The 13850-nt window shown below is 35.8% G+C and overlaps 1 protein-coding gene across 11 annotated transcripts in view; it reads left to right on the plus strand.

Moving 5' to 3' along the window:
- LOC105488736 (serine/threonine kinase 33) overlaps positions 1-13850 on the plus strand; it is a 221534-nt gene that overhangs the window by 163393 nt on the left and 44291 nt on the right. For all 11 annotated transcript variants that reach the window (XM_071075134.1, XM_071075132.1, XM_071075135.1 and 8 more), the window contains 3 exons: positions 1498-1573; positions 6001-6113; positions 6566-6651. In XM_071075134.1, coding sequence (XP_070931235.1) covers positions 1498-1573; positions 6001-6113; positions 6566-6651 — 275 coding nt within the window. The remainder of the gene's footprint in view (positions 1-1497; positions 1574-6000; positions 6114-6565; positions 6652-13850) is intronic.

A 13850-nucleotide genomic window follows, 5' to 3' on the forward strand; every position in this document is an offset into this window, starting at 1 on the left:
TTAGTTAATTTTCAATTATTTGGAGACAGATTGCTCAGTGTTAGTCATCTGTACCTTCTTTCTTCTGTTTAATCTTTTGACCCCTTTTTGTTGCCTTTCATTTCTTTAACACTAGGCAGAGGAAAAAGGAGAAAATGAAATTCCATTTGTTTTAGTAGTTATCAAAGAGTATGTGTGTGTGTGTGTGTGTGTGTGTGTGTGTGTGTGTATGTAGGTGGGAAAGATTGAAACTTTTCTAAAATAAAAACGCACCTTTTGCATAGGAGGCACTCTGCAGCTGTGTAACTTTAGGCAAGTCACTTAATATATCGGAAACTTAGTTTCCTCACTGGCAAAGGGAGTCAAATGCTTACATACCTATCTCACAGAATTCTTAACATACTTTATACAAGTAACAACTTATGCAAAAGTACTTTATAAATTTTAAAGTTCTATTGAAATATGTACATATATTTTATTTTTCTGCTTATAATTACTTTCTTTTTATTTTTTCTTAAAGATATCTGATTCCTAGCTGTAGAGGTACAATAGACATGTTCCTGCAATGTCATTTGTGACTTTTTAAAAAGGCAGCCAGCTGAGTGTAGTGTCTCATGCCAGTAATCCCAGCTATTCAGGAGGCTGAGATGGGAGGATCACTTAAGGCCAGGAGTTTGAGACCAGCCTGAGCAACACAGCAAGACCCCATCTCTAAAATAATTTTTAAAAAACAATTAGCCAGGCATGATGGTATGCCCCTGTAGTTCTAGCTACTCAGGAGGCTGAGGCGGGAGGATACCTTGAACCTAATAGTTTGAGGCTGCCGTGAACTATGATCATGCCACTGCACTCCAGCCTGGACAATAGAGTGAGACCCTGTCTCAAAAAATGTATATATATATATGTGTATATATACACACACATGCACACACACACACATTTAGTATAGTCTATGACTTGTGACTAGTTGGCTTTTTGATCCAGTTTTATAGGAGCACTGTCTTTGTCTTGGCTTTCTTATTTGAAAATGCAGAAAATAGTTCATATTCTGTTATAGGAGTGATGCTATTATTATTTTACTAAAGTGATTTATAACAATGTACCTTAGTTTTTCTGTGAATCCAGATTTCCACATATTGGGCTTGCATTATGTTACATCTACTTAAGGCATATATTTAATTCTATTTTGTGGAAAGGGCTGGGATATTGTTGTCTTCTACTATAACTACACAATCTTTGCAAAATCATTTCTTAACCATTTAAAGAAATAAAGGGTAGTGCATTTAGTTATACAGTTTACACCATTGTTCCATTAGAAGCTAAATGATAGGAGTGAGGATACAGTGACATCAATTGTTAAGGCCTGCGCATTATTCATTTAACATCTGCTGTTGGTTTTCCTTTCCCTATGGGAGAATAAATTACAGCACATCAGCACATTTTTCATGCTTTGTGTTTAAGCATTTAAAAGACATTTATTGTATTATTAATATTATTTTATTTCTGCTTGCTTGGCAGCCCCTGAAGTTATCAATGCCCACGACTATAGCCAGCAGTGTGACATTTGGAGCATAGGTGTCATAATGTACATGTTGTAAGTAGCCTGCTAAATGTACACTTTAAGATGAGTGGATAGTTTCTAACAGTAGAATGATATAGACTTTAAATTAAAACTAATATATATTTTTAAAAAGTGATTTAAAAACCAATTGGGAGATCATTCTAAAAGTTCTCTTATTAGTTGTCAGGTATACATCCCTTAGGTATTTTTTAATACTGTAAATTTATAACTTTCAGCTTTGGTTTTCATTGATCTATAAATGCAACAATATGATCTGAGCAAAATGAAAAATCTTAACACCTCCCGTATCCCTTGCTACAAACCAAAAGCTTCATGAAGTTCACTTACAGCTTATCAGGGGTAGGCAAGTACTGTGGCCTGGCACTGGTTCTGCCCATACAGGCAGAGCATAGGTGGGAGTGGGTACTAACTAGGCAGAGGGTTACTCAGGATCTAGGGGAGTATTCTACAGTTCCTAGTTCCCTTAATGCTGCTGTAGCCTTCAGTCATTCTTGTTCTTCCTTCTCTTTCATTCTCAAGATTCAGTCAAACTCCATGTCCTGCTCATTTTTCCTTTGAAATATCCTTACCTATTCTTTGATTTCTCTTCACCTGTATCTTTTCTCCTTATGATTCCTTTTCTAGACTATTGCAGGGTCTTTCTGACTGTTCTCCTTACTTCTGGTCACCCTCCCCGGTCTGTCCTTCATGTTGCTGCCAGGGGTGTCCTTTCAAATCACAAATCTGATCATACTGCTTCCCTGATTAAAAGCCTTTGACATATATATACATACATATATATATATATTTGTATACAGATAAGTATCAGAGCATCCTGGCATGGCATGGCATGGCATAGCAGGTCTTTCATGACCTGACTCCAGCATGCCTTTCCAGTTTGGGGCTAGTTATGTATTCCTGTGCACCTGCACTGTGCTGTGATGATTCCAGGTCACATTTCAATACTCAGACACACCCTGTGTCGCTGGCCTCTGGGGTGTGTATGGGTATGTGTGTATTCTTTTTCTTTATAAGCTTCTTTCCTGGGTGGACTCAGCTCAAACATTAAAGCCTTCTATTTCTCTACTCCTACTTTACCCCACCATAGCAGAGTTCCTACATTTATTATGTATATACTTTCTCATGCTCCACAAAAGATTTTAAGGTAGCATGCAAAACAGTAATGTTGAAAGAAAAAATAATAAAATAGGAACATTTAACCAGGAAGGTTTGCACATGTGTAAATCCGATAGAATTCATTGTTCCCTTTTATGTAGTCTCATAAAGCTTTTAAAAACTATATTATAATATTATATATATAGTATCTGTTTTCCTTGTTCCAAATTCCATGGAGAACAGAGACCTTAGATTATTCATCTTTGCATTCCTGGTGTGTGGTATAAGAGACATACATTCAGTGCTCAGTATGTTTGTTAAATTGAATTAAAGTGAATTTTCTAAGAGGTGTTCTGAAAAGTTAGTGACCATTGTTCTGCCTCTTGGTGAATGTGAACATTTTTATGTTGATGCAACATTAGTTTTATGGTCATATTGAAGATTTCACTATGTACTACCTCTTCCAGATCATTTCTAAATATTGACATCACAGTAGTTGCATTTTCACAGGTCTGTGAAATGGAATACACAGGCAGTAGAAATTGGATGATGTGATTGTAGCTGTAACTCAGCTGGTCAACACACATCGTTGCTTAGATTACATAAAGTATAAAAGTATTCAAAAAGTTTTTGATCATTTTGTGCTGATTAAAATCATGGTGCAAAAATTCTGAGCCTTAGTCTTTAATTAAAATATAGCTTTTAAATTAATCTTTATACTCTCAAGGCTTTATCAAAAGCATGAGTCAAACATCCTACATATAATCTAATATTATGCAATTCATACAGTGTTTGCTGCCTTCTTAGTTTGAACTTGGTGTTAAGGAAAGTGAATGTATTATATCTTAACTATCTTTCTCTTTCTTAGAAATATAATTTTAATTTTTCTGCTTCAGAGTGTGACTGCATATCATCATAATGACGTTGTCTTTTCTTTACAGTAGACTCTTATTTAGCTAATCAGTGCCTATTCATTAATCTGTCTGAGCCCAATGGTGTTATAATTTCCTTCACCAAGAGAACAAACATATTACCTTCTCCAGGGGGTTTATTTGCTTGTTTTTCAGTGACCTCTGATTCATTTCTATTTAATCAGATAGTGCTAACATACTTTCTCAAGGTGAAATTAGCATAAGTAAATATTCTTTGTAGTTACTGTCCTCTGCTGTTTTGATTTCTATGAATGCAACAAAATAGTAGGAAGACTTTAAGAAACATTTTTCATTTCTTGGATTCCCTTTTCTGGATGTGGAGGAAATTGCTGTCATAAAATTTTGTATGCTGCTGATTAACCAACCGTTAGATACATTTTTATGTAAGTAAAATTGCAAAGAACAGAAAAAAAGTGAACTTTTTAAGATGTAGCCCTTAAGCTATAGTTGCATGCTAGTCAGGCAATGTAGAGGCAGCTAAGAAATTGGTGGATGTGCATATCACTGGTTGATAACAGGCTCAATGAAGTAGGCCTTTGCTGGCCTGCACTATTATAATACATAGTAATTGTCCAGTAGGCCATTTTTCTGGCTATTTTGTTTTCCATAGCTTTTTAATTGCATTTTAAAACTAAATATCTAGGCGAATAGGATGAGACAGAGGAAATCAGAATGAGCTAGAGAGATAAAAAGTATTAAAATAAGAGTTTGCAGAACAATATGATACTGATAAATACTTAGTAAGAACCTATTGATAAATGAAAAAGCTCTATTGTCCGGTCTAGTTTGATAAACCACTAGGATGAAAGCAACTTTTCTCCCCACAAAAGTCATCATAATCATCATTATTACTATGAAAAAATCAAATTTTGACTTATTCAGAAAATGTTCATGAGTTAGATTTTTAAATAATTAAAAATATAAAGAAAATTAGTAAAAATGTAACTGTTAAAAGACATAGAGATTAGTATACTTATGTACAGTGTAGACCAGCAGTTTGGGAAGTATAATGAAATTACACCATTTTATTCTTTCATCAATGAAGTATAAAAATATGTTCCTGAGAGTTGAAGAATAGACACAGAGTTGCCCCTGTGATGAATCTAATTTCATCTGTTTGGTTGTCTTTGGACAAATCTGGTTGTTGGCTTAGGATTGCCCTCAGGTGTTGGAGTTGACAGTAATGAGGATGGCTGACATTTGTTGATATTGTATTATGAAGAATTGAAGTCAGCTTTTAAGCTTGTTCTTGTAGTTTTGACCTAGATCACTTATTGAAGTAATAGCTTTATAGGCTTGCCATGTTCTGTTAAGAGTCTAAAGATACATTGTTTCTGTATTACAAGCCCATGTTTACTTTATACACACTGCTCATGGTTTTACTGATGTTGGTCATTATGTGTACTCAGCTTTCACCCTTTCAGGCCGAAGGGTAAAATTATTGTCTGATTTTTCCACATTCAGACCCTTTTCATTTCATATACAATTTTTGAAGAGTTGTGTCAATTTTAATGGCTTTTTGGCTTTGACTCAGATCCTATAGAAATTCCCAGGGTTAGGGCTGGGCACATTTGTGCACGCCTGTAATCCCAGCATTTTGGGAGGCCAAGGCAGGTAGATCACTTGAGGTCAGAAGTTCGAGGCCAGCCTGGTCAACATGGTGAAACCCTATCTCTACTAAAAATACAAAAATTAGCCGGGCGTGGTGGTGCATGCCTGTAATCCCTGCTACTCAGGAGGCTGAGGCAAGAGAATGACTTGAATCCAGGAGGTGGAGGTTGCAGTGAGCCGACATCGCACCACTGCACTCCAGCCTGGGAGACAGAGTAAGACTCCATCTCAAAAAATAAAAAGAAATTCCCAGGGTTAGTCTTGGTTTATTTTTATTATTGCTAACATTTGTATAGTATTTTACTATGGATAAAAGCCTTAGCTGGTCATTAGACTTTGGTAACTAATTAGACCCTGATAACTCACGTATTTTTCAGTTGAGTCAATTTGCATTATGTACCTTAAGGTATTACCTTCCTGTTGCTCACTCTCAAAGTGTATCTCCTTCATTAGCTACGACTATTATTGTACACTTACACTCACCTTCCCATATTTTAGCCCCAGTTAAGCTTAGTGTTTCCCCACCTGCAAGGGCTTTGGGTCATTGCTAATCTGGAGGTTTTAGTGTATATTTGCATACTTCCTCTACCAGATCCTTTCTCTAAGTATTGAAATAAGAGCCTAGCACTGATCTTGGAAAACCTTGTTGCTTCCATTTTTACTTCCAGGCAGGTACCCATCTCTTCCCATCCTTTCCTTAAATATGAAGCAGCACTACTTCCAAGTCCTATGGAAACTTAATTTTAATAGCCTTATTTTTGTTATTTAAAAATTTAAACAAAGTGATTGCTTTTGTTGCAGATTTTGTGGAGAACCACCCTTTTTGGCAAGCTCAGAAGAGAAGCTTTTTGAATTAATAAGAAAAGGAGAACTACATTTTGAAAATCCAGTCTGGAATTCCATAAGTGATTGTGGTAAGTATAAGTGTGTTATTATTTGCTAAAGCTAATATAAGTAACATAAGAAAGTTGGCCAGTGGTTAAAATGTTTTAAATCTCTGTTTCGTCATTAAATTTACTTGTGGAAATGAACACTATTTACTTGTGGAAATAGAAATATCTTCACTGTGATTGTTCATCATCAAAACTTTCAAAAACAGAAAATACGTAATAAAAGTTAAAGAGGAAATTTGCTGATCATCTAGCTAATGTTTACTATAGACCATTAAACTAGGTAATCCAGGCAATAAAACTTCACTTTAGGCTTTAAATTTTATTTATTAGGCATTTATACTGATGGTTTTTATTGTATACTTGACATCTTTCTTTCCTGTTATACAGACCTAATCCTAAAAAATTGTAAAATGTGTGCTATTAATTGTAGTTAAAATAAATAAGATTTTTCAGGATTTTTTTCTTATTTTTAGCTAAAAGTGTTTTGAAACAACTTATGAAAGTAGATCCTGCTCACAGAATCACAGCTAAGGAACTACTAGATAACCAGTGGTTAACAGTAAGTTACAATATTACTTCTTTCTTTCTGACACGCTACCATTGCTCATTTCTTTTTATTTTGTCTTGGAGTTTTCTGTATAATCTTAAAACAGTCAGTTAGTTTGATTTTCTGTCAAATTAAAAAACATTGAGTCTTGACAAATTTCTGAAAATGGGCATTTTCAAACTGTTAGAACTGTTGTCACAGTTGTATATATATATTTATAGAGGTTTAAATGATCTTTGTTCAGTGTCATGAAAGTATCATGCCCAATAGAACAGAGCTGAAAAATGTCCAATATTATAGCTCTGGAAAGTTGAAACAGTCTATATAGTTCAGTGATGTAAAACACTGGAACCACTCACCTCTCTTTCAACTCTTGGGGTGTAGAAAATCTTTAGGGACTCAGAAAAGCCATGATCTCCAAACAGTGGCAATCTCCTGGTTTGGAATTTTATTTATTTACATATTGCTTTCTGCCGTTAGACTAAATTCTTCAAGCACAGACCTTGTGTCTTACTGATCTTCGTATCCCTGCATCCAAACATTACCTGGTCACAAGAGGAACCTTGGAAAAGGCTACTGCTTATCCCTCAATATTTATTCTTCTCCTTCTATAATAATAAGGATCCTGACTTTTGGTTGGAAACATTGCTGTCCAGTTAAAAGACTCTTCCCCAGTGTTCTTTGCTAGTTATCGTGATGGTCAGTGAGATGCAAGTGGAAGTGGCTGCAATTTCTGGAAAGTGTCCTTAAATGGAGCTGGTGTGGCATTTCTCATGTAGTTCCTCTTTCCTGGTAGATGCAGATGTGAGTTTGAGTAGCCATATTAGATTATAAAGTGGAATCTGGAAATGGCAGAGCAACAAGTTGCAAGAAACCATAATAGTAGCTCACAGAGCTGCCATGTCAACCCTTCACTGCCTACCTCCAGAATTTATGAATGGGAAACAGACTTCTGTCATCTTTAAAATACCCTATAGTGTGCAGCTGGACCTAATTTCGATTAATACAATCCTCAAACAATTGCTGAATGAGTGAATGATTCAGTAAGTGGATAGGTCTGTAGATACCTCAGAAATTTTTCTGTGAACAGAGATTAGAAATTATTAGAGCCATATGGGAATATTACTAGAGAGTATTCATCTATTAAAAATTGTAGATCTATTATTTGCTAGATACTGTGTTAGGTATTGGGGATACATGATATAATTACATTTAAAATGTAAATTAGCATATGATAATTTTTTTTTTTTTTTGGGGACGGAGTCTCGCTCTGTCGTCGGGCTGGAGTGCAGTGGCACAATCTCGGCTCCTGGGTTCAAGCGATTCTCCTGCCTCAGCCTCCTTAGTAGCTGGGCACTAAGGAGGCACGTACCTCCTAAAGGCACCTACCACCACACCCAGCACATTTTTGCATTTTTTGTTTTGTATTTTATTTTGTATTTTGTATTTTTGTAGACACGGGGTTTCACCATGTTGGCCAGGATGGTCTCAATCTCTTGGCCTTGTGATCTGCCCGGCTCGGCCTCCCAAAGTGTTGGGATTACAGGCGTGAGCCACCATGCCCGGCCGATAATATTCTTAAAAGATCATTCTGACTATTTGGGTGGGGAATGGCTTGGAAATAGGGAATTAGATAGATGTTGAAGTAGTACTGTTGAGAGATAATAGTGACTTGGATAGAATAGAGATGAAGAGAAAAACGTGAGTTATATTTTAGAGGCATAATTGATAGGATTTGATGATGGATTAGATGAAGAATGAGGATAAGAGAAGAGATAAGGATGACATCTAGATTTTATTCAAATAACTGGTTCGATGTTGGTGCCATTTACTGAGATATGGAAGACTGTAGGAGAAATAGATTTCTTTCTGGGACAGGGATGGTGAATCAAGAGTTCTGTATTAGATAGGATCAGTTTGCAATGCTTATGTGGCATCCAAGTGGCGATACCAAACAGATAATTGAATATATGAGTTTGAAACTGGAAAGATTTAAGATGGAGATATAAATTTGAGAATCATGAGTATACAAATACCACATAAAGCCATTGGACTGAAGAGATAAATAAGGAAGAAAATACAGATAGAGAGAAGAGGCCCCAGCAACATGTCTTTAGGCACTAAAACATTAAGAACCTCAGATAAGTTTGGATACATAAATATATAGTGATATCACCCTCCTTTTAAATTACCTAATTTTCCTTTGGCAATTTCTAATCATTGCTTTAAATAACTTTTTTTTTTCTTTAAGGGCTAAAAATAGTCTTCATCCAAGAATGAATTCTATTTGCCCTCTTCTATGAATGTGTTGCTCTCTCAAAGGATTCTGTGCAATAATTATTTCTGGCCTAAAGTAATTGTGCAAATGAGTTAGCAGCTAGATCACTGCAAAACTATATTGAGTAGGTTTGTAGTACAGCAAAATAAACTGTAAAACAGATGGTGTGCCTTAGAAATTTATCTCTTTTCAGCATCACACAACATTCGGGTTGGGCCATTTAATTATTTGTTTTCTAATTAGCACAACTTTATTTCTGGCTTTGGTCATTTTTCTAGTAGTCTCCATTTTTGAGCCTCTGTAACATTTGTCTCTATGAAGTCTTTGCCAAATGGATAGAGAAGTGACAGATATTGTGTGCTATATCGGATTGTCCTAAGGAATTCAGTGGATGAAATTTAGAATACTGGCATTTTACAAACTTCTAAAAGGCAAAACTCTTCTTAACCACTTGAAGTCTTACTTTCTATGACTCATATCCTCTGTTTGAAGTAATCTAAGGAAAACATGACAGTTCTCTCAGCGCCCTGCTGCTTTATAACCAGAGCTTACCTTCTGCAATACCTAACACATAGTAACATTTTTCTATAAAAAGTTTCTATGGTTTAGCCTATGTACTGTGCATTTTGAAATATGGTAATTATCTGAAAAGTATTCTAAGAAAAATAACTATTTCTCTTGTACATTTAAGGGAATGGAATTTCAAATAAACACATACATATTGTCATCCTGATTTAAAAAGTCAGAGGTTAGATGTAAGGAAAAATACCCAAGAAATGACTTTCTTGCAAAGAAAGAGTTTGACTCTAATGGCCGGGAATATGCCGGTTCTTTTCTTTCGTTCATTTCTTCCTTGTTTCCTTTTACTGTCAACTGTGGTTCAGGAGTTAATTGCTTCTTATTAGGTAATTGCCTTGGTATTCCTTCAAAGTCTCTTGGTGACAAATAACACCAAGAATTTACATTTTAAACAAGTTTCCCAGGTATTTCTTCTGCCCACTTATGTTTAAAAGCCACTGCTATAAATTAAGGAAGCCAGTTTTTTTTTTGTTTTTTTTTTTTTGTTTTTTATGTCTTGCCAAAATGTAGTTTGAGCTTTAATGGTATTCAAACATTAATTCCTTCAACACATTGTGTGTGCACGCACGGGTGCGCCTACCAGGTACCAAGTGTAGGTATAAAATATAGTTAAAGCCACATAAGACATGGTCTCTGACATAAGGAACTTACAATTTAGTAAGGAAAACAACCTATGTATAAGATTCAATGCAAGGAAGAAAATGATAAATGACATAAGAAATTACAAAATGACCAGAGGTATGGAGGCAAGCAAGCGTGAAGTCAGAAAGTTTAATTTGACTGGCAGATAAGAAGCTTGAAGGAAAGAAGTGAGAAATGAGACCAGAAAAGGAAAGAAAATTGTGAGACTAAGAAAGAAAAGAAAATCATGAGTGGACTTGAATCCAGGTTACGATTTTAACTTCATTTCATAGGTAGTAAAGAACAGTTGTATGCTCTTTGAAATGAAAGAAATTATTAATATCGTTAAAGTGCATCAGTCTTGCCAGGTGGCTTATTTTAAATAGGACCTCAATCACCCAAATATCTATATTGATTGTAGCAAGTATCATTTTATTTAATCCATCAGGTACTAGAGAGGTACAAAGATGAATAAAACAGTTCTTCTCCTTGAGTAATTAATTTACCACAAGTAAGTCTGTACTTTGCTTTGTAGTCACAACCTTGCAAAAGCACTTTGTAATCAAGGTGTAGGGACTAATTTCAGAACAGTCTTTCCTAATGTATGAACAGGGCCTTTGTTCATTAATTTACGTATTGTTATTCGGGTTTTGATCATTAGCTTTTGACCTCTAGCTTTAACATATATACTCTGTATAAGAGGATGGAAATTTTCTGATACCTAACTAATTGTTGGCTGTTATTTTTTCCTTCTGTATATTTTCATCCTAAATATGTTAACTCTTACTTTATTTTACTGTATGTAGTTATTCATACATTCTGAATTAATCTTATATATGTGAATACATTTTTGAGTCTCTAATGAAGCTTTCCATAAGAATTACTTTAAGGAGGCCAGGCATGGTGGCTCACGTTTGTAATACCAGCACTTTGGGAGGCCGAGGTGGGTGGATCACAAGGTCAGGAGTTTGAGATCGGCCTGGCCAATATGGTAAACCCCATCTCTACTAAAAATACAAAAATTAGCCTGGCATGGTAGCGGGTGCCTCTCGTACCAGCTACTTGGGAGGCTAAGGCAGAAGAATCGCTTATCGCTTGAACCCAGGAGGTGGAGGTTGCAGTGAGCCAAGATCGCACCACTGCACTCCAACCTGGGTGACAGAACAAGATTCCATCTAAAAAAAAAAAAAAAAAAAATTTATGTTAAGGAAAAGCTCATGAGCCAGGACACTTGGGGATTTACTCAATATTCAATTATTGGTTATTACTCAATAATTCAACAAATGTTTATTAGATAACTACTATGTGCTTTGGAGGACACAAGGATCCGTCTGGCATGGTCCCTGCCCACAGGTTGCCCACAGCCTAATAAAGGGTTTAAAACAAAAACACTGGCAGAGAATGATAGATCCACAAGGACGTAAATGTACTATAACAACTACTACTAAATTTCCAAGAAGAGAGCTATTATTCTTTTAAGCAAGCTTGTCCAACTCACAACCCAGCACAAATTCATAAACTGTCTTAAAACGTTATGAGATTTATTTACTTTTTTCTTTTTTTTTTGGCTCTTCGGCTGTTGTTAGTGTTAGTGTATTTTATGTGTGGCCCAAGACAATTCTGCCAATGTGGCCCAGGGAAGCCAAAAGATTGGACACCCCTGCTTTAGGGGATTATAAAAATTACTGAAGGGTGGAGGTAATATGTGATCTGGCTTTTTAAAAACTGGGTAAAAATAGAAATTAATGTAGGAGTCTGGGTAAGGAAGGTAAGAGAATTCTAGATAGAAATAACTTTTCAAAGGCATAAAGATAGAAAAAATATGAAGTATACTCAGAGAACAATTTGTAGTTCCTTTTTTTTCTATAACCATAGAAGGCATATAGGACAGTAGTGGGAAATTGTGTTGAAAAGGAAGGTTAGAGCTATTTTGCTCTAGACCCTAAGACTTTACATTTGATTCATTTGGCAATGACTTACTACTAAAAGGCACTCAAGTGCCATGATCACTGCTGTGCTTATGTGAGTTTTCTCTTTTATCCCTCTCACCCTTGGAGCATTATGTGAATGGACTTGGATGAAGTCTGTGGGCTAGAGATAGTGATTAGATTCTGAGGGAAGAACTCTTATTCGAATGGAGTATCTTGCCTGAGGTAGTTTGAATCTCAGTTGAATCTAGGAAGAGCCCTAGGAATAAATTGGAGTTGAAGGTCTTGAGGGAACCCATATACACAGGTCGTGGCTAAAGGGTGGAAGGAAGCAGGATCTTAATGAGGAGGTGAACCAAGAGTCGGGAGTTAAATAGAAACGATGAGTATTGGAACAGGCTGGCAACAAGTAGCCAAGTGTCTGAGACTCTATCAGTTAGTGGGTTGGTGGATACATTGTTGGCCAGGACTGACAGAACTTCAGGAAGAGTTATCTGGCAACAGTGTGTGATAAACGTTGTCATGGTGGCAAGCAGAAACCGGAGAATTGAAGTGAACTGGGATGAGGTAACGAAGACTGGAACTAGGGCAGTGAGTGGGAACAGAGAAGAGGGGAGAAAGAAGACCTAAGAAAGAAAACAAAATTTTATAATTTTATAACTAAGTAGAGGTGTTAGGTAAGAGAGTAAAAGCAATCAAAACTGCTTCTTAGGTGACTAGGAAAATGGTATGAGAAAAAATAAAGTCTAGAAGTGCTGGTTTTGTAGATTGGAACAAGAATGAAGTGTTTTGGAACAATCTGTTCAAACTTTTATGTTTAAATTATAACAAAAAAGAATTTTGAAAAATGACGAGTCTCCTCAGATATTTTTAGGTTGAACTTTAAAAATTTTCACCATAAATGTAATTAATTGCAAGGGATATAATTTCTCATATAAACATTTGTAATTAAAAATAAAGCTAATATCAGTTTTTACCCATATGGGACATCCATCTCATTCATTTTTAGATATTTATGAACAAGTTCTTCTTTAACAGAAACTAGGTTATTCATTCTTCTCTTTGAATGTGTGTTTCTATTCTACTTCTTCCACAGAACTTTATCCTAATGTAATAATAATTTTGCTTGAATGGATTTTATTAATCACCTATAATTTGTCTCATTTTACAAAAAAAAGTTCAAATTTATATTTAAATTTTTGTTTCTGTTTCCTGGGACTCTAAGGCTGTATAATTTCTAAAGATTATTTAAGAATGACTTTTCATTATGATTATTATCAGTAGTATATAATCAATCAAGAGAACATGATTTTATTTTTTTAGAATTATTAAACTAACAATATTATATTGGAAATGCTTTAGTGGATAGATAGGGCTGCTTTCCCTCCCGATTAGTTCATGCATACATGATCGAATATTTCTATTGTTAGAATGAGACAATGTTCAGCAATATTGTATTGTTTTTATTTCTTTTATTTTTTTTATTTTTTATTTATTTTTTTTGAGACGGAGTCTCGCTCTGTCGCCCAGGCTGGAGTGCTGTGGCCGGATCTCAGCTCACTGCAAGCTCTGCCTCCCGGGTTCCCGCCATTCTCCTGCCTCAGCCTCCCGAGTAGCTGGGACTACAGGCGCCCGCCACCTCGCCCGGCTAGTTTTTTGTATTTTTTAGTAGAGACGGGGGTTTCACCGTGTTAGCCAGGATGGTCTCGATCTCCTGACCTCGTGATCCGCCCGTCTCGGCCTCCCAAAGTGCTGGGATTACAGACTTGAGCCACCGAGCCCGGCCTGTTTTTAGTTTTTATAGA

This window comes from Macaca nemestrina, chromosome 12 (assembly GCF_043159975.1).
Source record: "Macaca nemestrina isolate mMacNem1 chromosome 12, mMacNem.hap1, whole genome shotgun sequence".
NCBI lineage: Eukaryota > Metazoa > Chordata > Mammalia > Primates > Cercopithecidae > Macaca > Macaca nemestrina.